Source organism: Littorina saxatilis, linkage group LG13 (genome assembly GCF_037325665.1).
Source record: "Littorina saxatilis isolate snail1 linkage group LG13, US_GU_Lsax_2.0, whole genome shotgun sequence".
NCBI classification, from domain to species: domain Eukaryota; kingdom Metazoa; phylum Mollusca; class Gastropoda; order Littorinimorpha; family Littorinidae; genus Littorina; species Littorina saxatilis.
In genome coordinates this window covers 35,048,084-35,072,201 of record NC_090257.1, presented here as the reverse complement: position 1 = coordinate 35,072,201, position 24,118 = coordinate 35,048,084, and the positions used below count along the sequence as shown (strand labels likewise).

Below are 24,118 nucleotides of genomic sequence, written 5' to 3'. Positions count from 1 at the left end.
GTAAAACCACAGCAATTTCAAATAAGCATGATTTTGTACTACCAATCATACACTGATACAGGTAACCGTTCTTTGGTGACCAGAACAATACAAAATACGTTTACTGGTACTTGTATTGAATCCCAGTAATATTGTACCCCCCAAAAGACAGAAAAGACAGTTGAAAGCGTATGTAGCACATCAACCTTCACGCAAACCAGCAGATCTTATGAATGTCAAAACATGTTTGAACATCTACAGAGGTATCATCCTGGAAAACACTCAATAAGACTGACCCCCAGTGTATGTTATATTCTTTGGTAATTGTTTTCTAGATTACCAATTAGTGAAAGTCTTAGTTAAAGACTATAAAACCAACTACTAATTGGAATGTGCATTCTTCCATACCATATCAAATTCTACTTCAAAACCCCCTTTTAAATTATGTAGCATTCCAGGGTATGCCCATCTTATTTAGGAGATATATATGAAAATAACCCAGACTTTTCATGAGTGATATAAATACCTCTCGTCTTCTGGAGTGGAATTTTTTTCAACTTGTCCTTTAGCAGCGAAATATCTTTCCTGTCTGGGTAAACCAGAGAATGTTCATAACAAAAATGTCCTTTCCAAGAATTGTAAACTTCTAAGAGCTGAAAAATTGAATGACGCCATAGAAGCAGGAAAGTATCAACAGGCACACTTCCAGTGAAAACATAATTAACAAGAAAGACCGTCTAAGAAAGTAACATTGGATATTAACAAAAACAGGCACACTTTCAAGTGTATCTCTTTTCCCCCCTGAAAGTCCAACAAATGGTGTACTCGCCTTTGGCTAGTGATTCTGAAAATGTACTAGCCAGAGAGCAAACCTTACTATAGCCAAACCAACAATTTGTTTCAGCAACTTTACTCGCATTTGGCGAATTGACAAATATTTCTACTCGCCAGTTACATGTTTCTACTCGCCATGGCGAGTAAAATACTCATCACTTTCAGGCCTGCTTTTACATGCAAGTGCAGCTGTATAACAAATATTCAAACACAAGAAATAGATACAAGTTACAACTTTTAACATCCAAGTCCAAATAACAACAAAGAATATATCAAAATGCAATCCTCCCTCCGATCTACTAACTTTAAGCACCACCTTTAAAATCAAGCAGTATCAGTTCTTGAGCACATGGATTCACCCTTGATTGCGCCAAACTTTGCCATTTGTTTCTCATATCTAAGCCAATTACTGAATGGATTCTCCCTTTTAATTTTGATAAACTTTCTTTATTTGTTTTTCATATATATCTAAGCCAATTACTGAATAGATTCTCCCTTATGTGCCAAACTTTGCCATTTGTTTCTCATATAATCTAAGCCAATTACTGAATGGATTCTCCCTTAATTGTGCCAAACTTTGCCATTTGTTTCTCAGATTTAAGCCAATTACATGTTATTAGCTAGAAAACGTTTTGTTAAGCCTAAGGTGTCAGTGCATGGTGCTTCATGAAATTTGATCACATGCAGCTGAGAATGGTAGCATCTGAGACAACAAACATAATCACATTCATTTCAACTAGATTTTAGAAATTTGCAGGCAGCTAATATTCTTCAGGTAACTGGGAAAAAACATCCCCCAAAAAACTTCAGCTGCTTATTTCTATGATCCCCGATGAGTCTGCACAAAATTATATGCTCATTTCAGTTTCATTATATTTTGCTTTTTACCAAACACAGCAGAAACTCCCTTTGAAGACCTCAACAAAATGTGCGAAATTCAGAGAATTCTTTCTTTCTTTATTTATTTGGTGTTTAACGTCGTTTTCAACCACGAAGGGTTATATCGCGACGGGGAAAGGGGGAAGAATTCAGAGAATAGGTTCTTAAAAGGGAGTCCAATTTACAGATGTTACGTTCAATGTACAGAAAATCTGTCAAACCAGGGTCTTTAAACAGGGATGGCCAAATCGTCCGCCAGGGGCAAGTAAAAAAACATGCCGGGCTAGTAGAAACAGCCTGGCAACTCGCCCGGCTGGCCAATACAAAATTATGGTCAAATGCAACACTTTTGGTTTTAATATCGAGCTTTCAAGCCATATAAACACTGTAGATCAACTGACGTGGTATCTGCCAGGCTGGTGACTCTCTTGAAGATTTAGCCATCCATGCAAAAGGAGGTGGGTTTTTGGTTTGTTTTTTTTTGTTTTTTTTTGGGGGGGGCTAAAAATGATGGTTCCACTGTATACCAAGAAAAGTCTCTTCCTCCTCCTTTGTAAGGAAACTCCCGGTGACCATTTAGCACAGTACGCAAACCAAGGTTTCAGCATCTACTGCGGCGATTTTGACTCCAGTGGTGGAGCCTGGGGATATCCGGGAGCTCCACTGTACCCATGGGGGTAGTCGTAGCCGCTGTATCCTTGGAACTGCGCACCGGACCCAACCGGGGGTGGGGGAGCACCCCAGCCGTACCCCTGGGGAGGGGCCGAGGAGTACTGAGGGGGCATGCCAGCGGGGTCCTGAGGGGGCATGCCGGCAGGATACTGAGGGGGCATGCCAGCAGGGTACTGGGGAGGCATGGCGTAGGCCGGGGGGTAGCCTGCCACTCCCCCTGGTGGCTGGTAGGGCCCAGGGCCGTAACTCTGCACCACCATTGGCATTGTGTTGCCTCCCTGTACTGGTTCCCCAGGGTAGTACACAGGTGGGGCAGTGCTGGCGTTGCTGTCACGGTTATTGTTGCATGCAAAGATAAGGGCCGCAATGATGACAATAATGCAACCCGCAAGGTCAAGGCCGAACGCCCACGAGTAGTAATCACTGTATAATTTTGCTGTCTTTCCAATGTAGATCATGACAGAAACAAAACCAACCACACCTGAAATTCAGACAGAAATAGGCGTTATCTTCAAACTAACTCTTCTTCCTCGACAAGGGCAAAACTGATGCAAAAGTGCATGTTTGTGCCCGTGTAGAAGACACCATATCAATTATCATTATTTACATTGTAAAGTCATTAAACTATATGTAACTTTTGCATGAATTCCACATATCAACAGACACAAACAAGGGCCGACATAAAAAAAAAGAAGAATGTGACAAGGCCAAAAACACTGGGAAAAGTTGGTGGGTAATATTGTATTTTTTAATTATTCTTTAGCACTTGTCATTTTTTCACTTTGGTGTATATGGCTTTTCATTGGAAGGAACTTGTGCGAGTTATGTTAGAGAAAGGAAGCTAGTCTCCTGATGTCTGCAAACTGTGTTTCTTTTTTGTTCTTTTTCTTAAAGTTAAAGGTCAAAACAATATTCCAGTGTAGGGAGAAAAACACCAGAGTCAGCTAGGGAGCCGGAAACTCTTAATCTTTTAATGTTAACATAGGGTGCGAGGGACATAGATTAGCACAAGGTGCAAATATTCACGGGGGGGGGCTTGGGTGGGGATGGGTGTGGGGGAGGGGTTTGGCACTTATACAGAAGACAGAAACTGGGACACTTATCCAGTATAGGCAGACTTCCTGGAACTTGAAAGGTGACATGCAGTTTAATCTTGAATGATAGCCTGATTTTGAGCACATAAACGTCTTAAAAATTGTTTTAAAAAGTAAATAAATAAAATTTTAATTAATTAAAATTTAAATAACGGACAAATACGTACCACTGCCACCTGCAAACATCTCCAGGAATCGTGTGTAACTCGGCCTAGACTGGCAGCAGTTGGTAACTATGCTGTAGATGCAGCTGACAACCACGCCGATCAACCCAATGGACTGTAGAGCCTGCACTGCTTTGAACCATCCTGCCACACAAAAATAAAAGAAGTTCTACACAAACGCTAGATAAGGATCAGGATAAGATTTTATGCGCATAGTCCTGTGAGGTAATTACCCTCATGGAAAATTTGGGCTGTTTCTTCACTGGGGTAAGCGAGCTGCCATACAGTACGGTACGTGCTACCTTTTTTTCTTTCTTCTTCCTACATGAGTATATTAGTGTTTTCAAGCCCTGAGATTTTTACTGTGAACTTTATTGGGTTCTTTACTGTGCGCATGTGTGCACACTGGGGTGTTTGGACACCGAGGAGAGTCTGCACAAAGTTGACTCTGGAAAATAAATCCCTTGCCATTAAAGACAACTGGTGTTTGAAGCCAGCGCCGCTACCGACTGAGCTATTTCACCACTACTACTTGGAACAGTTACTATATTTGTGACACAAAAATTACAACACTTCTATATACACAAAGTACGGCAGTGCATAGCTTATGATGTCAAATTCAAGTACCTCCTTCCTATTCCATGCTCAATGAGATTGAGAGACCCTGCTGTAGCTGTGTTAACGAAAAATTTCTGATACAGTCATAATGAGTCAAACATGCACTGGCAACACCCTCTTGATAACAAGCACGTGCCCATTACGGCCACTTTAAAGGATCCCAGATGAGGTGCTTTCCTATATAATTCAACTTTCCATAACGACCACCCGTCTTCATAAGGACCACTTTTGATTGTTCCCTTGGGTGGTCATTATGGTGTACTAGTGTACCTCTTTTTGGCTCACGTAAGTGTAGCCTATGCGATGGTAAACTTTGGTTTAAACAATGTTTTATTAAATCAAACATGATACAAAAATACAACGATAAACAATAGGGACACGAACTCAAGCAAACGCTTATATTACGCGCCCTACGTAGTAGGAAAATAACGCAAATATGATGTCGGACAAGCAATACTTATCAATTGTTGAACTATCTACAAGAAGAGCATAGTTAAAGTAAATCAGAAAGAATAAGAAAAAGCTAGCAGGAGGAAGAGGGGGGAAGGTGGAGGAGGGAGGAGAAAACGGTAGGTACATATAAAAGATGAAGTTGGCAGCGCATACAAATAAGAATATACATAGTACATTACAAACCGTAGTCCTGTGGCAAGTAAGCAGTAGCTCGCTAAATATACATTTGAAAAATGCATAATTATAAAATAAGGTTTGTTGGCTTGAATATGGGTACTGAGTCAAATCAACAGAACGACCAGATTCATGGATAAACGATTGGACACTTTCAAAAACAAGCTTGTTAGTGCAAAGAGAAAGGTTTTCGCAACCATTTAACAATATTTCAACATGTCTGTAATTAACAGGAAGTGCGTTTATTGTAGACAGGCGAGCATCTACGTACAAAGGACAATGTGTCAAATAATGGTCAGCTGTTTCGTTCAGGTAGCCGCAAGCGCACTGTGGGTTTCCCTGTAGGTGGCGTTTACACAGGTCAGAATTCAAATTACTCATGTTTAGGCGCATTCTGCAGTGGTGAATCTCTTCCAGTCTTTTACCATAGTAATAATAGGATGGTAAACTTTGTCTGTCTGTGCGTGCGTGGCGTGTGTATGTGATAGAAACTTTAACATTTGACGGAACACCGAAATACTAATTTCACCTGGTTATTATCCAAGCAACATCTTCAGAGTATTGAAGCAATGATCAACATTTCGTCGGCATGTGTGTAGTTAAAGTGTATATTCAAAGAAAACGGGTGGATGGGGGGGGGGGGGGGGGGGGGGGCGTTTGGGGGGTAAAAGCAGGCGACTGGTTTGTGTCATGTGTGGTATGTAGACCAGGTCAGGGGTCAAGATGAGGTCAGGTCGCGTGAAGGGTTGTGGTATAGATTCACTTTTCAGTTCTCACTTCTGCATTCGCCGATTCGGGGAAGACGATATCCACATTGTTCGGTTTCTTAGCTCCAGAAAAATAGATAAAGAAGATACCAAAGGAGATTTCCTACAGTTTGATCTGCACAGCGTTTTTCCAGTGTCTGCGCGAGGAAGAGCTGTCGAAAGCGCAGTGTCGATCTGGCAGTCGTGTCCCCGGTAAGTACAGACAGATCTAGTGTCTCCCACTCTTACAACGTGTCACCTAAGCTTACTGATAATCCGTTTTGTTTAATTTCTTTTTATTTCAGCAGACACGGATATCAAACACAGTGCCTGTAATGTTTGGATGTCTAAGTTGTTCTTGGTTCGATTTATGTGAATTTCAAAACTTGCAGTTGAGTCTCAAGTTTACTCTGTCCGTTTAAAACTGTCCACCATTTATTTGAACATGCAGATCTATATAAGGAAACGGAATGAATCTGTTCTCAAAGTCAAAATTATTACGATTTTGCCTCAGCTTCAAAACATGCTCTGTCAAGGTTCTGTCTGTAAAATTTGGTACCTTGCAACAACTTCCTTAAATTTGAAAGACAGTTTTTGAATGCTAGATCTATAGATCTGTATCGCGTTTCATTCTTTGATTGTACTGTTTGCTGTTTTAACGCACTATCATGATTCGCTAACGTTTGGTAAACTTACATTGCAACAGCTTCCTTGTCTTTGTTGGCATTTTCTTTCAAGGCAGCACAACGTAAGATTAGCTTCTTTTGGACAGCAGATAGAATGCGAGTTTTGAGACAACGACAGTCGTCCAAACAAATGGACTGTGAATAGTGTGTTGACTGTGTTGACCGTCAGAATTATTTTAAGAACCAGGCTGCTGCAGTCAGTTGATATGTTTCGCATATTGTAGGGTTCCTATGCTGCATAGGTAAAGTGGCTTGTATAACCCAACCATTCAGTCTCAAAACACTGTTTATATTTGTGTAGGTTGTAGTCATCACAACAAATCGAATTTTGCCTTTTGTTTCAGAAAGAAGGATAAGCTACAACAAGATCGACGGTGAGAGTATGTCAGATATGCCTCAGCCACATGACGACTTCCGAATTTAGATCCACTCGGCATGGTGACAAGTCTTGATGAAAAGTATAAGACTGAGGACAGCAGTGGAAAAAGTGGCCACATGGCAGGTACCTATTGCTTAGTGTCTGCAGTGCAAAAGACAGATAAGGTGATGGTAGATTTCCAATTGAACACAGTACCCTCATACTCTACTGCTGATTTACCATATGGGCAAGCTACAATCCAGGGCAGAGAACACTGCAGCGTTGTTATCCAACTTTTCATTTGTTTCAGGAAAGGACGTCCTTATAAATTAACATTACAACTCTCTGATACAAAGACATAGTGCATATAGTGTACTCTAAACAAGAGATTGTGCTACCACAGGAACATCCCGATTATTGAGTGGGACAGGATTAAAAAGCTTCCCAGGGCTGCAGTGAGGAAGTACACGGTTTTTCTGTTATTGACCTTAATAGCTTTCACACAGCCAGAATATATATGAGAGATAATGGTCTTCCTTGTGACCGTTCATGCCCAAGCAGGACAACGTGTCACTGGACAATATCATAGACTTCGGAGTGTGAGGACCAGGGAAAATAGCCTCATGTGAACCTGTCTGAATGTGACCATCGTGACGCCCATATCTTTAACTCTCAGTCGTATGACAATTCCAAGAATATATTATCTTGATACGCAAGCTCTGGGGTAGGTTAATGGTAGATAAGCTTTGCCATGAGAATTATGCTGATGCAGTTTAATAGTGTGTCCGAGTGTGCGTGTGTGAGAGAGAGGATTGCACAAGATCTCCTTCAGGGACAACTGCACACCAACAACAAATACACAGTTATTTTATCTCTTTGCCTTCTTTTGAAAATTATACATGGAGTAGATATGATGCGTTAGTTTTAACTCTGTGTGTGTGTGTGTGTGTGTGTGTGTGTGTGTGTGTGTGTGTGTGTGTGTGTGTGTGTGTGTGTGTGTGTGACGGAGTGATTGAGTTTCTGTTACTGTTTGTCGATTTCTTACGGGAGCCTTGAAGGCTTCGCCTCTTGTTTTTTAATTTTTTTGGTAAATGATAAGTGTACTGGAAGAAAAATCACCATGCAACCAGTCGCACCGGTTTCATTGGATCTAACTTATGTTACTGCACATACTAAACAATACAAAGTCTTTGCTATACATGTTACCATACCTCAAATTAATTAGTTTTATTATGCCTTAATTATAGATGATGTTTGGATATATAACTCTGTTAGGATTTTCAAGCGGTGTGGCAGAGTAAATTAAAGCCCCTTTTAGAAGTTTTACAATTATGCAAGCTTTTCAAAGCGTGGAAAATTGCAACTAGTAATAGTACTAGTAAGCTGGTGACTGGCTTTAACCCGACATCATGACTTACAACTAACTCTGATGTTATGCAGTGTGCGCTTTATATGACTTTCCAAAATCTACTCATTGGAGTTCAAGTTGCGGCAATGTCAATGATCGCTGCATGACAGGTATACGCAGGAATTGCTGACAATTCGTCTTTTGACTGAGGTCTTTCTTTATTTGGTGTTTAACGTCGTTCTCAACCACGAAGGTTATATCGCGACGAGGAAAGAGGGGGAGATGAGATAGAGCCACTTGTTAATTGCTTCTTGTTCACAAAAGCACTAATCAAAAAATTGCTCCAGGGGTTTGACTGAGGTCACATGGTTTTGCTTGAGGTCACGTGAGTTTAGAAAAATACACATGCAAGCAATTGGCTGTGCTTCAAGACTATGATGTGCATATTTTCAAAAGAAAAGCCAAAGGGTATTGCTCGTTTGCGATCAGCCCGAGACTCGGTTTTTCGGTTTTATCTTGCAAGCTACACACATTTTTATATTAGAACTAGAATATGTTCCCTTGAAGTATACCTAATAGGATTTGTACGTTCTTAGAGATATAGGCAGATTGGTATTAATTCTGTCTTCCTAATTTCCTGTACCAAATAATAAAATGTAGGCCCTTGTCCGGGCCCCTGGACCAGTTTTGCAAAATGGAGGTCAAACTCATGCATTTCATAGCGTAACGTTTGTGTCATCCAAGTTGGACTGTGTCGGGGTTTTTCAAGCGAACAATTGTCGTTGAAGGGGATGTCTTTAAAGCTGGAAGCATTCCTACGTCATAGATATTTTGTTCCAGCGTGAGACAGAGAGAAAAAGAGAGAGAGAGAGAGAGAGTGTATACATGTGTGTGTGTGTGTGTGTGTTTGCTTGTTTGTTATTGCTCCTTGTTCGACGGAAATCCATTTCTTTTGTTGTTATCGGTTACTGCTTTAAATCATGTGGTTCTTGAACTTCCAAGTGCGTGGCAAGTTCTTTTTGCAACGTTATTCCAGTGATATACAGGCTCCCCTTTTCAGGTTCTTCTGCACATTCACAATAATCTTTTTCACCTCGGACAACATCTTTACCAATTCAGGTGTGCAAACCCTTGGATAGTTTCGGTGTTTGTGCGACAGGTGTATCGCAAACGGACAATATCATATTGAGCACACACTGCATAGCATACACATTAGAGTTAATGTTTGTCGCAATGGCAGATTGAAGCCGGCCACCAGTGCGCTATAGTTGCTTCGCCTTGCTTAGAAATGCTTACATTAGTAAAAGGAGCTCACTCTGCCATACCGCTTTCAAATCCCAACAGAGATATTTCCTGAAAACGATAATTAAACTTACGTCTTACTTTGGTTTACCTGATCAAATCTTTTTAGCAGACGACTTCGTTTCCCTTTGTTTATTAAAGGCACAGTGCGCCTCCCGTAAACCATCACAGATACTGTCAGGCTTTTACACACAGTACAAACACCCTTCCATTTAAACGCTCACCAAACGGGAACATCCTAGGTGCCCTACGTAAAGAGCGAGCAATTTTCAAAGAATTAATTTTGCAGAGAGAGTGTCAGAGACAATCGGACCTGGTGCGTTTTGGCGCTAGACCTAACTTTTAAAATCTAAATAATAAATTGACAGCTTGTTACAAAAACATTCTTAAATCATGAAAGAATTCTTTTTTCATCAAGACAAGATCAGTACAATTCGAAGTTGTGAAAGTTTGAAAAAAGAAAAGCCCGGAAGCAGGGTCACGCAAGGGTCGTAGCAGACGACGGTTTATGCATATATGGCCCAAAGTCAGAATAGGTGTCCATTTTTGTGACATACAAAATCAATTTTAAAAATGAACATTTTCTTTGTTTTGAAAATAGAGATGTATTTTAGAGCATAAATACGCAAGGAACAGCTATGATTTAAGAAAACTCATGTTTGATCACTTCACAGATTCAGGTTTAAAAGTTTGCAGGAGTTCATAACTTCACACCGTCACAAAATTTAGACTTGTTAAATCATTGTTGCTACATGTATTGGGTCTGTTTTAGACATCTGAGCAAATTGCTACAGCAAATTACTTTGCATTTCAAGCAAGTTAAACTTGTTTTGGCCACGCATGATGCAGATGTGAACTCCATTAATGGGAAGTTCATAACTTCACATAATTTACTTTTATTGGTATAATAAATTTAATTTATACAGGCAGGAAACAATTTGTTTTGTTTTTTAATCTGAAAAAGGTGAGCTGGAACATGAAGGTAATTTTTGAAGATGAAGTGTGGAGAAGATTTTTTGGTTATCTGTATTATTTATAGAAATTAATATTGTCACAATTTTTTCACAGCAAATATTGGCATAAGTTATCATTAAATCTACAATTTTGCTGTTTTTGTGCAAAATGTGCTTGAAAAGTACCATCAAAAGGATTTCAATACACCAAAATGTTTGTCTGACTCAAAGAGTTGGCAGAAACTGAAAGTTTTTTTAGAATGTCCTAGGAGTTCATAACTTCACACCGTGACATCACAAACTATGGCTAATTCAAACCAAAGTAAGAAAGTGCATATGTCATCTTATTTTCTCTCCAGCTACTCTTTGTAATCAACATACAACTAAGTAATAAAAGTAAAACATTTGTGAAAACAAACGATAACAAAAATCATAAAATGTGAGCGTGCGCATAACTTCACAAGAATTTTTGTTATGTTGGTCTCTAGTGCAGTTACTGTATAATATATTTGCAAAACAATGACAAACTGAGAACACAGAGTTATAGTATAGGCTAAAGCTGCACTTATATTACAAAATCAGATTTTAATTGCCAAAATAAAACAAATTGTTTGAAACTTGTGAAAGTTCATAACTTCACATCAATCACACATTTATACTAAAATAACTAACTAAAGTCTCTTGCAAATAATTCTAAACAAGGTTTTGTTACTTAATGATTTACTTAACCAAACTCAGTCATGAAAACTGTTACCGAAATCATTATTTAGTTAGTGTTTATGTCAGCTGACTGTGTGTTCATAACTTCACATCATTTATTTAACTGAAAAGCTACGTACTAAAATCTGCTGGTAAATTAAAATAAAAATGACATCAAACTGTAACAGCCTACTCTGGAGAAGAGCAGCACATCATTTGAGGTAGTGATTTAGTGTAGTAAATTAATTATTGTGTATAAATCATACTCATGGCATGTGTTCATAACTTCACACTGTGGGGCTGAGGGTCAGTTGATGTGAAGTTATGTACACCGTGCAGTCAACCCAGATTCATGCTGGAATTATCAAAATGTAATTTTGAGGGTTGATATTCAGAAAACTTCTTACAAAATGTCCAGATAAAGTCAAATGTACTCTTTTGCTATTAACAAGGCATTATTTTAAACACGCCCTTGAAAAATGAGCTTGAGTTATGTGAAGTTATGAACTTCATGACAAAACGGCTAAGTACTTCAGAAAGAAACAGTCAGCAGCCAGTAGATTCTTTTTGTGATGAAAATCATGGTACAGTGTAATTTGGAAACTGAAAATAGTCATTTTACATATATTTTGGGTTTTGACATGAGTTAGTAACTCTCACATAAAAATAGTGCGCAAGACACAGAGAAAATGGCTAACTAAAGCATACTGCTTGACTTTAGTGACAAAAATTGCTTAGTATCTAAATCTAATGTACTTTTATATGCAAAATTGCTGTTCCACTACAACCTTAACTTTCATGGCTAGCATTTAAGGACAAAAAACACTCTCAGTGGAGATAGTAGGAAAGTTCATAACTTTCTCACAAGAATTTTTTATTTCTCAATTACTCAAACACCAAGGAATGAACTTGATGCAAACTTTCAGTGTGACTGCTGCTAGTGGATCCAAATGCATTACAAAGCTAGGTGTTCCCCAACCAGTCAATTTACTCTTTTTATAAGGCAAAAGGTTGGAAAGTTCATAACTCTTTTTTCACAAGAAAATCTGCACGTAAACTTCAAACTACTTTTGAACATGCAAAAACAAGTCAAACAACCCTTTTTATGTTTTATACCTCTGCAAAACATACTGTAAAATACTTTTTTACAAAAATATATCAGGTTTCAATCTTTAATTATTATTTAGAGCTGATCAGTGAACAAAAATGAAGTCTTACGGAAATAGTTATGAACTTTCTGTGAAATTTTGTCTCCCCATTTTCTGCAGGCTCACTGACAAAATTCAAAAACTTTGCTTTGTCAAAGGTACATTTGAGTTTTACTGGCTCAGTGAAAAGTCATTCATGACATTCTGTCCCATAAATATGACAGAGTAGACCATGTTTCAATATGCTGTAAGGTCATGTCACAAAAAATGGCCAAAATGTAGTGCTGCTGACTTCAGATAATGGCGACATTTTCATTAAAAACAACAACTGAGCACACAATGTTTCTCTAGGTGTGTACTTCATACTTTTTTTTACAAGTCTCATTAATCTTTACAAGGATTTTATTTTTCTTTGATGTACAAATCAGGTTAGAGCCAAGGTTGCACAGCTATTTCAGCTGTGGACACCATTTCAGACTTAAGGCCATATATATCGCCGTTCCTTTCAACAGTCAAACTCAAAAGCCATCGCTAGAGTTCTTGTGAACGACAGCCGTTTGTTTCGTGCATAAAAACATGCTATTGTAGATAAGCTCACATCGAGTCGCATTCAAATGACTAACTACTACATTGTGAAAAGGGGAAACTGGATTACACGGGTTCACGATGGCTCAGGGGTAAGATAAACCACGCAAAAATAAATTCTTTGAAAATTGTTCGCTCTTTACGGAGGGCACCTAGGATGCTCTCAATCGGTGAGTGTTTAAATGAAATTTGTGTGTACTGTACATATATAAAAGCCTGACCGTATAGATCTGTGATGGTTTACGGGAGGCTTACTGTGCCTTTAAGCTGTTATAAAACTACGACAGATATAACCATCGCTGTCGTGACGTTACAAACTTCTCCCCACTAAACACCGGCTCGCTAAATAAGCGTATCCTGCAAGTGATATTCTATTGCGATTCTCACCTATACCAGTGACATCAAGGTTGCCTGAGCATTGGGTTCCACTTCCAGCGTACGAACCACTCACAGTCACAGACATACAACTAAACCACAACCCAGAAAAGTACACTTCAAAGCGGTAACGCTCAAAGCGGTGACGCACCAAGCGGTTCTCCACACGAGTCCAATACGGAGACAAGTATCCTATCACATAGAATAAGCTGCCAAGAAACAGGAGAATAACACCGAATTTGTAGCCACCAGAACGGAGTCCCCATGTCACCGCCATCTTGCTTGTTGTTGCTGAAGCACTATGACCTTTGACCTGCAGGGTGGTGCTTGGAGCAAGTTTCAGCGACCGACTCTAGTCTCTCTGGTCGCAGCTGAAACGTAGTGGTCGAACAACGTTCCTGAGCGATCGAGAAGAAGAAGAAGAACAACAACGTTCAGCCAAAATGGCCAACGCCACATGGATTTTTGGATAATCTTAATAATGGGATTGACGAGGTGATTCTTGCAAACATGGCACAAAAAGTCTGAAAACTAGTTTCCCAAGCAATGCATGCGTGATTGTAAGTTAATGGCACTGTCTAAAATTGGTCTTGCAAGTACAATATCACTCGACAAAACCGACTCGCAGCCTCAGTCACTGTATTCAAAATTGCACTGAGGAAAACATTTGATACACTATTAACTTTTGACTCTTAGTCTTATGACTGATTATTGAGAAAATAATCAGTAAACGAAACCAGATGCTAGCTGGGCTGATGAAAAGGACCTTTTGTTATATGAATTAATTAAAAAAATTAAACAATATAAAAGCCTGGTGATCTCACCTCGAGTATGGAAATGCTATTTGGCATCCCTTTCTACAAAAACAATCAATTGCCATAGACAATGCAGAGACGAGCAACACAGTTTCTCCGGGAATCCCAAAGCATGACAGTCAGAGACAGACATTAACCTTATTTCTCTGGATCCATTCCCAGTAACTCTTCCTTATCTTCTCCAGTGTTTTCAGCGTTTATCTCCCTTCCTTCGTGTGGCGTCAATCCATATTCCCGTTACTACGTTACTATTTTTAGAATGTCACGATTGCACCCGTAAGTTGTCCTTACTGTAAAAGTGAAAAGGTCGAATCAATTTATAGCCACGCGAAAAATACACTGTCATATATCTCTATGTATTTATAGATATAGATATGCATATATATATATACGGCTTCTGTGTCAGTGTGTGTGTGTGTGTTTGTGTTTGTGTGTGTGTGGGCAACACCTGTGGATTGTAGAGTTCTGTTTGTGATGTGGTCTAGCGGCTTTGGTGTGTCAGTATGTTCAGGCCTTCTTTCGAGAAGCCATAACAGTTATTCTCAATCCCGTTTGAGTGGACTTCGCCTTCAAAGGTGATTGTGGTGCAGTTTTGGCACTCGGTTACATTTGGCGTCGTCGACAGCGATGGGACTCGACATGAAATGTTCAGGCCACTGAATCATTTTCGTGCTGTTCCCATTCCACCTGGGAGGGACCTAAGTTCATTGAAAGGGGGTCGAGTGTGACAGGGAGACTACCGTCGCCCTTCACAGCAGACTCTGCAGAGTTGTTCGCCTTAGAAGTTGTGGGCTTTCCTTGCATGTACCCGTAAGTTGTCCTCACTGTAAAAGTGCAAAGGTCGAATCTATTTATCGAAAAATCCACTGTCATCTATTTCTACATATTTATATATATAGATAGATATATACGACTTCTGTGTCTGTGTCTATGTGTGTGTGTGTGTGTGTGTGTGTGTGTGTGTGTGTGTGTGTGTGTGGATGCAACACCTGTGGATTGTAGAGTTCTGTTTGTGATGGGGTCTGGCGGCTTTTGTCTGTCTGTATGTTCTGGCATTTGAGAAGCCATAACAGATAATATAGGGCTAAGAAATAAGCTCTAAAATTCTCAATCCCGTTAGACAGGACTTCGCCTTCACTTGAAAGGTGATTGTGGTGAACCGCCACGCTGTCTGTCTCTGTCTCGCGATGATTCACCCCGGCGAAGCCGGGTATTCCTCTAGTAGAATATACGTAAGCAAGCACGATACGTGACGTCATATGAATCATGGCGACGTACTGACAAACACTCCGGTTGTCTCGAGTCTTCTCCGTGTACATGTCCGTGTTTTTTTTTAAATGTTCGGTGATTTCCGTGGATACATGCGCAAAGGGATATGCGCACTATTACCGTCGTCTGCAATCAACGACATGGACTGGTAGTTCTTGCTGACAAACATGATTTTAACACAGAATATAATGTCAGAATAGCAATATAAACGCTATTGTGTTTTCAGTGTTGCAATAGGGTCCGATATTTAGACTCGAACAAGTATGATGCGACTCGTCTTCGACTCGTCTGCATTGTACTTGTCTCGTCTAAATATCGGACCCTGAAAACGGATGATTGAGATAATATGCATGAGCCGGGAATACTCAAAATTATAATATATAGATTCAAATGATATCGATTCGGCGGGGTGTAAAAAAGCTAAATCTATTATCATTCTTTTAAACCATTCTGTCATTGTGTCTTTTTATATTTAGTCAAGTTTTGACTAAATATTTTAACATCGAGGGGGAATCGAAACGAGGGTCGTGGTGTATGTGCGTGTGTCTGTGTGTCTGTGTGTGTGTGTAGAGCGATTCAGACTAAACTACTGGACCGATCTTTATGAAATTTGACATGAGAGTTCCTGGGTATGAAATCCCCGAACGTTTTTTTCATTTTTTTGATAAATGTCTTTGATGACGTCATATCCGGCTTTTCGTGAAAGTTGAGGCGGCACTGTCACGCCCTCATTTTTCAACCAAATTGGTTCAAATTTTGGTCAAGTAATCTTCGACGAAGCCCGGGGTTCGGTATTGCATTTCAGCTTGGTGGCTTAAAAATTAATTAATGACTTTGGTCATTAAAAATCGGAAAATTGTAAAAAAAAATAAAAATTTATAAAACGATCCAAATTTACGTTTATCTTATTCTCCATCATTTGCTGATTCCAAAAACATATAAATATGTTATATTCGGATTAAAAACAAGCTCTGAAAATTAAATATATAAAAATTATTATCAAAATTAAATTGTCCAAATCAATTTAAAAACACTTTCATCTTATTCCTTGTCGGTTCCTGATTCCAAAAACATATAGATATGATATGTTTGGATTAAAAACACGCTCAGAAAGGTAAAACAAAGAGAGGTACAGAAAAGCGTGCTATCCTTCTTAGCGCAACTACTACCCCGCTCTTCTTGTCAATTTCACTGCCTTTGCCATGAGCGGTGGACTGACGATGCTACGAGTATACGGTCTTGCTGAAAAATGGCATTGCGTTCAGTTTCATTCTGTGAGTTCGACAGCTACTTGACTAAATATTGTATTTTCGCCTTACGCGACTTGTTTGGTTTTGAGATCAAGATCTTGTGTGCTCATTTGTGTAAATCGCGCCTTCCCATCAGGGGGAGGCGGTGGGCAGTCACACATTATTGCGAAGGGCGTTAACTCTCAAACCAATATTGACTTCCTGAAACATGTTTTGAGGCGAGATTGTTTTCACTTTATTTTGTGCGCAATAAAGCTGGAACGCCTCACGTGCAACTGAGAATATAATTACTCCACAACTGCGTCGCTTTGTGAAGAAAGGTCAGACAATATTCAGATTGTGGAAGAAATGTTTCTGGGAGAGATGGGAGGCTGATGCATCTTGAGACTCAGTACAGGAAATCCTTGTCGATAGTTCACACTGCAACAGGTTGGTTCCCATAATTATTGGACTGCGATATTAGCCAGAATTTTTTTCTTTTCTTTTTTACGTAATTAAGGTGTGACCGAACCCAGACTTCCACAAGAAAGAGTAGCTTAAGGGACACGTAATTTGAGTTTCACCCAGTTTAGTTGATTTTTCTTGTGTTTCTTGTCGAATTTCATGAATTAGACGGGTGGTCCTTTTTTTTCAAAAACAACAACTGAAAACCTGGTTTCTAGCCAAATTGGACACTGGTCTGCAAAACCAAATCAGGGTGTTAATTAATTTCATACAACTCCTGCAATGCAACCGAGGGGTGGATTAAATCTAGTTGATTATTTTTAGACAAGTGAGAAATTAGAACGAACTACTTTGATTACACCAAAAATCACACATGGATTATTCGAAGTAAGAATAAAGAGGGCTAAAAAATAATCAACACTAGAATTTATTTTTAGAACATTTGAAACCCAGACGATTGGACCCTGTTGCGGAAGAATACGTACAACGTTGACTCAAAACTGTAACAACAATGGCTGACGTGTATGAAGTACACGCATACCTCGCCAGGTTTGTTTCTGTGGCTAGTCGACAGACGATATGCCATTTGCTTTGTGTGTGTTTTTGTTGTTGCTTACTGTACGTGTAAAATCCAGTTCTTTAACAGGCAACAAACCTTGCAAATTTCCAGAAGCTGCAATCTGAAGCGACCTATCTCTGATTCTAGCAGACGATCTCTCCAATGTTTAACACAAAATCAGCAAACTCTCCTGTCACATAGAACGTCCATTATATAGTGCAATGTTGAAATGAAGTTACCGGTCTGAAACATTTAGTCGTTTCTTCTGAGACAATCCTTGTTCTCTTATCATCTACAGATTTACCGCAGTCTTCACCACGCGAATTCACAACAGAAGTCAGACTTTCAAACATATATACAATCTACGTAGGCAAGCACGATACGTCATGACGTCATATCATTCCTAGCATATTGACGTAATGCTAAACATCCGGTTATCCCGAGTTTTCTCCGTAATACATGTCCGTGGGTTTTTCAATGTTCGGTTATTTCCGTGGCTTCATGCGGAAAGGGAACCATCGTCTGCTATCAACGACATGGACCATTCTGGTCCTTGTTGCTGACAAAAACATGATTTTAACACAGAATGTAATGTCAGAATAGCTATATAAACGCTATTGTCTTTTAATCGTAGCAATGGGGTCCGATATTTAGACCAGACAAGTATAATGCCGACGAGTCAGAGACTAAGAATAAAGTAAAAGAATAGGGACTATTTAAATGACGCGCATTTGACACTCTGAGTGATTAGGCTGAAATGAAATTGCGTACAAAATGTCGTCTGCATGACTGCATGTTCGACCCGTGTTGTTCGTTGTATAAATAGCTTAAACAATGACGACAACTCGTTGATTACTGGAAAATAAACCACGAGTGGGTATTTGCAGCCGCTTGGTAATTCACTCGTGTGCGGAAGTTTATTTTTCAGTAATCAACTCGTGGTCATTGTTTAAGCTCTATTTAGCAAATAGATGACTGTTTTTTTCTGATCTTATAATGTTTGTCTACCAGTACCAGTGCCACAGGTCCCAGGAGCAACAGGAATATCGAAGTCCGGATAACGATGGATTCTAAACTGCAAAAATACGCCCAAACCAGGACAGTCAGGAATTCCTGGAACCTGACCTGTCTGTGTATCCTGCTGCTGGGAGCCCTGGTGACACAACTGTCCGCTGCGGCCACCACTGTCTCCCCTGATCCAGTCAGTGGAAGCGGGGATGCTGGACTGGGAGCAAGTGCTAATGGTGAGGCGTATAGGCGGACATTCCTGGTAATGCCTAATGGTGACCCGTCCCATCTTATTACATGTATAATTAAATTATATGCTGCCAGTGCCAACCCAAGACTTTCTTCCGTACCCTCCTCCCCCCCCCCCCCCCCCCCCCCCATCAAAACAAAAAGTACATATACCTCAGCATTTGGGAAACTCTTAACAAAAGATGCTACTTGCATTAAATGATTAATTGCACAAAAGACAATATGACAACAAAACTAGGATCTTGGTGTATACCTCAGCATTATGGCAACTCATAGTCTTCCCAAGAGATGCTACTTCAGTACTTGCATTGCATGCTCAAAAGACAATGCCTACCCTTTGGGTGTTTTTTTTAAAAACAGTTTTTTATGGGGGGGTTCTAATGGTAATTTTTACAGTGTTGTATTTCAAATCTGCGTGTAGGGAATTTGATTGATTTTAGTTTGAACACTAACAGAGAAGGATTGTTTACAGTTTTGTAAGACAGGCACTGGTCTTAAACAAGTTAATGCCTGAAAGTTTTCTGACAATCAGGTGAACAAAAACAGCTTTTACTCATTTACGCGGCTTCTGACTCCAGCTAGGCATAGACAAACTGAGGAAATAACTCTGTCAGGTTTTATCCTTTTTTTGTACATATGTATGACAATAACTGCCCTGCTGGACATGAGGATGACAGACATGCAGAACACAGCTAAATTAGTGATGCAAAGAGCCATGGTCATGGAGATTAATGGTACATGAAAGAAAGGTATGCCAAAATGACAGTAAAGTTTTTGGTGATGCGAAAGAAGTTTTGCTGTTGGTGGACTACCAATGGCAATGCCCAGCAACATCCGTTCCACTGTCAGTGTCTGACCTTGAGATGAATTGTACTTGTATGCTTACCATCCTGACGAAGGCAGTTTATCTGTCGAAATATTGATCAAAACAAGTATCTAACCGGGTTACTGGGGTGTCTTCTTTTAATTTAAATGTATGCAGACAGTGTCATTTTGTTCTTTTTGTTTTCAATGACAGGTAGCACTGCGGGACACAATGACAGCCACCCAGACGACCATCACAACACGAGCGGAGGGTATCACAGAGAGCACTCGGTCCATGTGGTGGCCCTGGAGTTTGAGCATGTGAAAGAACCTCTCATCTTCACCATAGTGATCCTGCTGGCCGGTCTCTTCAAAATCGGCAAGGCCTTTTGCTCTTTTTTTTTTTGGGGGGGGGGGGGTGTCAAGTGGAAGAGAGACCTTCAAACATGTGGGAAAATCAGGTCTTAAATTTAAAAACGAGGGAGTCTTAAAATGGGAGTCTTTTTTTGGTTTTTTTGTTTGTTCGTTCATGGGCTGAAACTCCCGCAGCTTTTACGTGTATGACCGTTTTTACCCCGCCATTTAGGCAGCCATACGCCGCTTTTCGGAGGAAGCATGCTGGGTATTTCCGTGTTTCTATAACCCACCGAACTCTGACATGGATTACAGGATCTTTTTCGTGCGCACTTGGTCTTGTGCTTGCGTGTACACACGGGGGTGTTCGGACACTGAGGAGAGTCTGCACACAAAGTTGACTCTGAGAAATAAATCTCTCGCCGAACGTGGGGACGAACTCACGCTGACAGCGGCCAACTGGATACAAATCCAGCGCGCTACCGACTGAGCTACATCCCCGCCCCAAAAAATGGGAGTCAATTTACAGAGGTTGTGAAAAGAATATGTAGAGGTTACATGCCGAGTCTCAGTGATTATTAAAAATAATGGTCGAAGTTTGCGGATCATGAAAAATGCGAGCTTCAGCGAACTTTTTCATGACCGCGAACTGAGACCATCATTTTTAATAATCACTGAGACGAGGTGTGTAACCTCTTTGTTCCTCCTTTCTTCAGTTATTCAAAGAAAACAGGAGTTTTTGTGCGAAAGTTTCATCAAATCCGACTCACTCAACCAGTCAACCTGCGCAGGCGATCGATTGATGCGCGGTTGTATAGTTCCGTGCAAATCATTCCATTCTGTTAACACTTCTTGTCAGTTTCCCTGTTTTGGACTAAAATCAAGTACACAGATATGCTGTTATTCTGCTGTGGCGGTAAAGGCAGATATTGTGTGTTCTGTTTATGTTTTAGTATCGCTTAGGATAATGTTCTTTCGTCAAATAGGACTAGCAGGCGAACTTTTGCACCCGTGTTTCGACGTTAATTACTGTATGAAGTTCAGTTTTCTGGGGAAAATAGTGTATGAAACCGCTTTATGTTGTTTAAATTGATGAGATGTGTACATTTGGTTGCATGTGATCTGTTTATAAAATGAAATATTGTTGAAAACTGACCGTCGGATTGCAGTCAGTGTTGTCGAAAAAACTGAGTGAAAAGAAGGGGAACTACTCTTGTCGCCAGACAAAGTATGAGTTACTTGCCTTGGGAATTTGCTTGTGATGAACGTTTGTGCACGGCAGATCTAGATTCAGAAAACAACCGAACTCATGGATTTTATATGGAGATTCATGTGTTTAGGCCTGTAGTTGTTAATTTAAATGCGGTATGTTTGTATTGTTTGCTCCAGAGATGTATACTTTGTACGTATAGAGCGTTCGGAACTTTTCAGTCGCAAAAGTAGTACCGAAACAGAACAGCTTCTCAACCCATTGCACTATCGAGGATTCAGGCTGTTGCTGGCTCGTTATTTGTTTGGTTGCTGGGTCATTATCGAAAAATAACTAGCTCTACAAGTTTACAGAGGTAAAGAAGCAGAGGGGGGAATAACGAAAAATAACTAGCTCTACAAGTTTACAGAGGTAAAGAAGCAGAGGGGGGAATAACGAAACATAACTAGCTCTACAAGTTTACAGAGGTAAAGAAGCAGAGGGGGGAATAACGAAACATAACTAGCTCTACAAGTTTACAGAGGTAAAGAAGCAGAGGGGGGAATAACGAAAAATAACTAGCTCTACAAGTTTACAGAGGTAAAGAAGCAGAGGGGGGAATAAATGAGAAAAGGGGGTCTTGACAAAAGGGAGGGAGTCTTAAATTGTGGGTCTGAAAAAGGGTGGTTCCATTCATGTATTTTAGTTTTACATTTGCGTGTCAGCCGGCATCTTCAAAATAGGCATGCCCTTTTAGTTTTTGAGTGTATTTCTCATTGTGCCTGTGTGTGTTAGCTGGTCTCTTCTAAATAGGCATGGCCTTTTGGGTTTTGAGTGTATTTTTCAATGTGCTGTGTGTGTTAGCTGGTCTCTTCAAAATAGGCATGGCCTTTTGGTTTATGAGTGTATTTTTCAATGTGCCTTTGTGTGTCAGCCGGTCTCTTCTAAATAGGCATGGCCTTTTGGGTTTTGAGTGTATTTTTCAATGTGCCTTTGTGTGTCAGCCGGTCTCTTCAAAATAGGCATGCCCTTTTAGTTTTTGAGTGTATTTCTCAATGTGCCTTTGTGTGTCAGCCGGTCTCTTCTAAATAGGCATGGCCTTTTGGGTTTTGAGTGTATTTTTCAATGTGCCTTTGTGTGTCAGAGTATGACTATGTTGGTATGTGCGGCAAAGAAGTTTCATTCTTTCTGTATGTATTATTTGATGTCTGTGTTCTTGAAATGCAACAGAGGTCACATTGCCTAATTAGGTGTTTCTGTTTTTGTCCTTAGCTTTTCACCATGCAGACTTTCTGTCCTCAAAGATACCAGAATCATGGTGAGTGTCCATATTGTGTTTTTAAGTGTGTGTATACATATAATTATGTGTGTGTTGTGTTGTGTTGTGTGAATGGGAGAGAGGCAGGCAGGCTGGGAGTACAAGTGTTGCATGACAATAATAGATGATGTTTTGAAATAACTGTCAAGATTTTATGGGTTGTGGAAGAGTTGCTTTTCCTTGGAAATACAGAGGCAAACAAACCCATGTGACAGTGAAGTCAAGTTATCCAAGTAGCTCCAGTCTTTGTTTTCTGCACTGTACCGTATTTGACGGACTACAAGCCGCGACTTTTTTTCAAACAAAATCGCATTGCGGCTTATAAAAAGATGCGGCTAAAACGTTACCTGAACTTGAATAGCATTCACCTAATGGAAGTCGCCGCGGATTTTCATTTCGCTTGATTAGCGATTACCAGTACTTTATTAGCTCTCTACTCAAGATTCGGCGTTATTCTCTTTCTTTCGCAAATCTTCGTTTGTCAACAAGTCGTCGTGACAAGATAGCGTACAGAGAAACACCGGATGTATCAGGATTTTGCGCGCGCGAGATTTCGTTTTTTTGTGTTTCGCGATAGTTGGAGGAGCGAGAGCCGCCATGTTGTGTTTTCGTCTGCTCGAAATGTGCGCAAAAGTCGTAAATCATCCCAAAAAAGCTTATTCCGGGCGGGACTACATGTGTGTGTTGGTTACAAATTGTGTGTGTGTGTGATATTTTTCTTCAAACTTTTTCACTTTTCTTCTTTGTTTCACTTGTTTATTCTCGGAGCCGATTTCGCCAAATACCGTACTTTCGTTTGCCTGGTTGTTTTGATTGATTGACACGATCTGATTATATTTTTTTCGACGGCGGCTAATATAGTGACGCGGCCTATACGTGGCTCGTCCCAATTTTTTTTTTTTAAAGTCGGGCGTGCGGTTTATAAAACGGTGCGTCTTGTAATCCGTCAAATACGGCACGCTCCATATTATGCACCTTTCTTCTTCAGTGTTCCAGAATTTTCTGGTTACGTGTAAGCTTCTTTGCCCATTTGGGTTCCCCAAACCATACTCTGAGAGCATAGTCAGCTTCACTCCGCTTTCATTGAGTAGGCATGCTGGGTATTTTCGTGTTTCCATAACCCACCGAACTCTGACATGGAATACAGGATCTTTTCCGTGCGCACTTGGTCTTGTGCTTGCGTGTACACATGAAGGGGGTTAAGTCACTAGCAGGTCTGCACATAAGTTGACCTGGGAGATCGAAAAAATCTCCACTCTTAACCTACCAGGCGGCAGCGACCGGGATTCAAACTCACGACCTCCCGATTAGGAGGCCGACGTCTTACCACCACGCCACTGCGCCCGTCTATGCACCTTTTGAAAGTATGCATGCACACTGTAGCTGACGATCGATGCAATGCTGATGGGATCCCTTGTCTGCACTGCAGATTGCCGACCAATTGCCGCTCACTAATGTGGTTTGCGATTGGTGCATCCTTCAGTCCGCTCCTTTGTGCATGCTTTCAAACAAAAAGATCAAAACATTCATAGACTGCTAATTCATTTTACATAGTTAATATAAAGCATTTTTCTTGATGTTATTATGCCAATACATAGTACATAAGTAATAGTAATTAGTATTTTGCTGGATGTTTTTATGCTAATGCATTGTATATAAGTAATAGTAATTAGTATTTTGCTGAATGTTTTTATGCTAATGCATTGTACATAAGTAATAGTAATTAGTATTTTGCTGAATGTTTTTATGCTAATGCATTGTACATAAGTAATAGTAAATAGTATTTTGCTGG

At 40.0% G+C, this 24,118-nt stretch overlaps 2 protein-coding genes across 3 annotated transcripts in view; one reads left to right on the top strand and one right to left on the bottom strand.

Annotated features, from left to right (window-relative positions):
- Positions 1-523: 523 nt before the first annotated feature.
- LOC138945586 (uncharacterized) lies at positions 524-13,357 on the bottom strand. Of its 2 annotated transcripts, none has more exons than XM_070317036.1 (3): positions 13,080-13,357; positions 3,626-3,766; positions 524-2,845 (listed from the first exon to the last, which is right to left on the bottom strand). In XM_070317036.1, the coding sequence occupies exons 1-3, from the start codon at positions 13,342-13,344 to the stop codon at positions 2,301-2,303; spliced, it is 951 nt and encodes a 316-aa protein (XP_070173137.1). In that variant the 5' UTR covers positions 13,345-13,357; the 3' UTR covers positions 524-2,300. The 2 variants fall into 2 exon arrangements, with proteins under 2 accessions (XP_070173137.1, XP_070173138.1); XM_070317037.1 differs by having other exon boundaries at positions 13,219-13,343.
- A 3,251-nt stretch (positions 13,358-16,608) lies between these two features.
- Positions 16,609-24,118, top strand: part of LOC138945590 (Na(+)/H(+) exchanger beta-like) — a 49,281-nt gene continuing 41,771 nt past the window's right edge. Inside the window, exons 1-4 of the mRNA XM_070317040.1 lie at positions 16,609-16,830; positions 18,416-18,648; positions 19,680-19,844; positions 22,281-22,326. Coding sequence (XP_070173141.1) covers positions 18,468-18,648; positions 19,680-19,844; positions 22,281-22,326 — 392 coding nt within the window. The 5' untranslated portion in view covers positions 16,609-16,830; positions 18,416-18,467. The remainder of the gene's footprint in view (positions 16,831-18,415; positions 18,649-19,679; positions 19,845-22,280; positions 22,327-24,118) is intronic.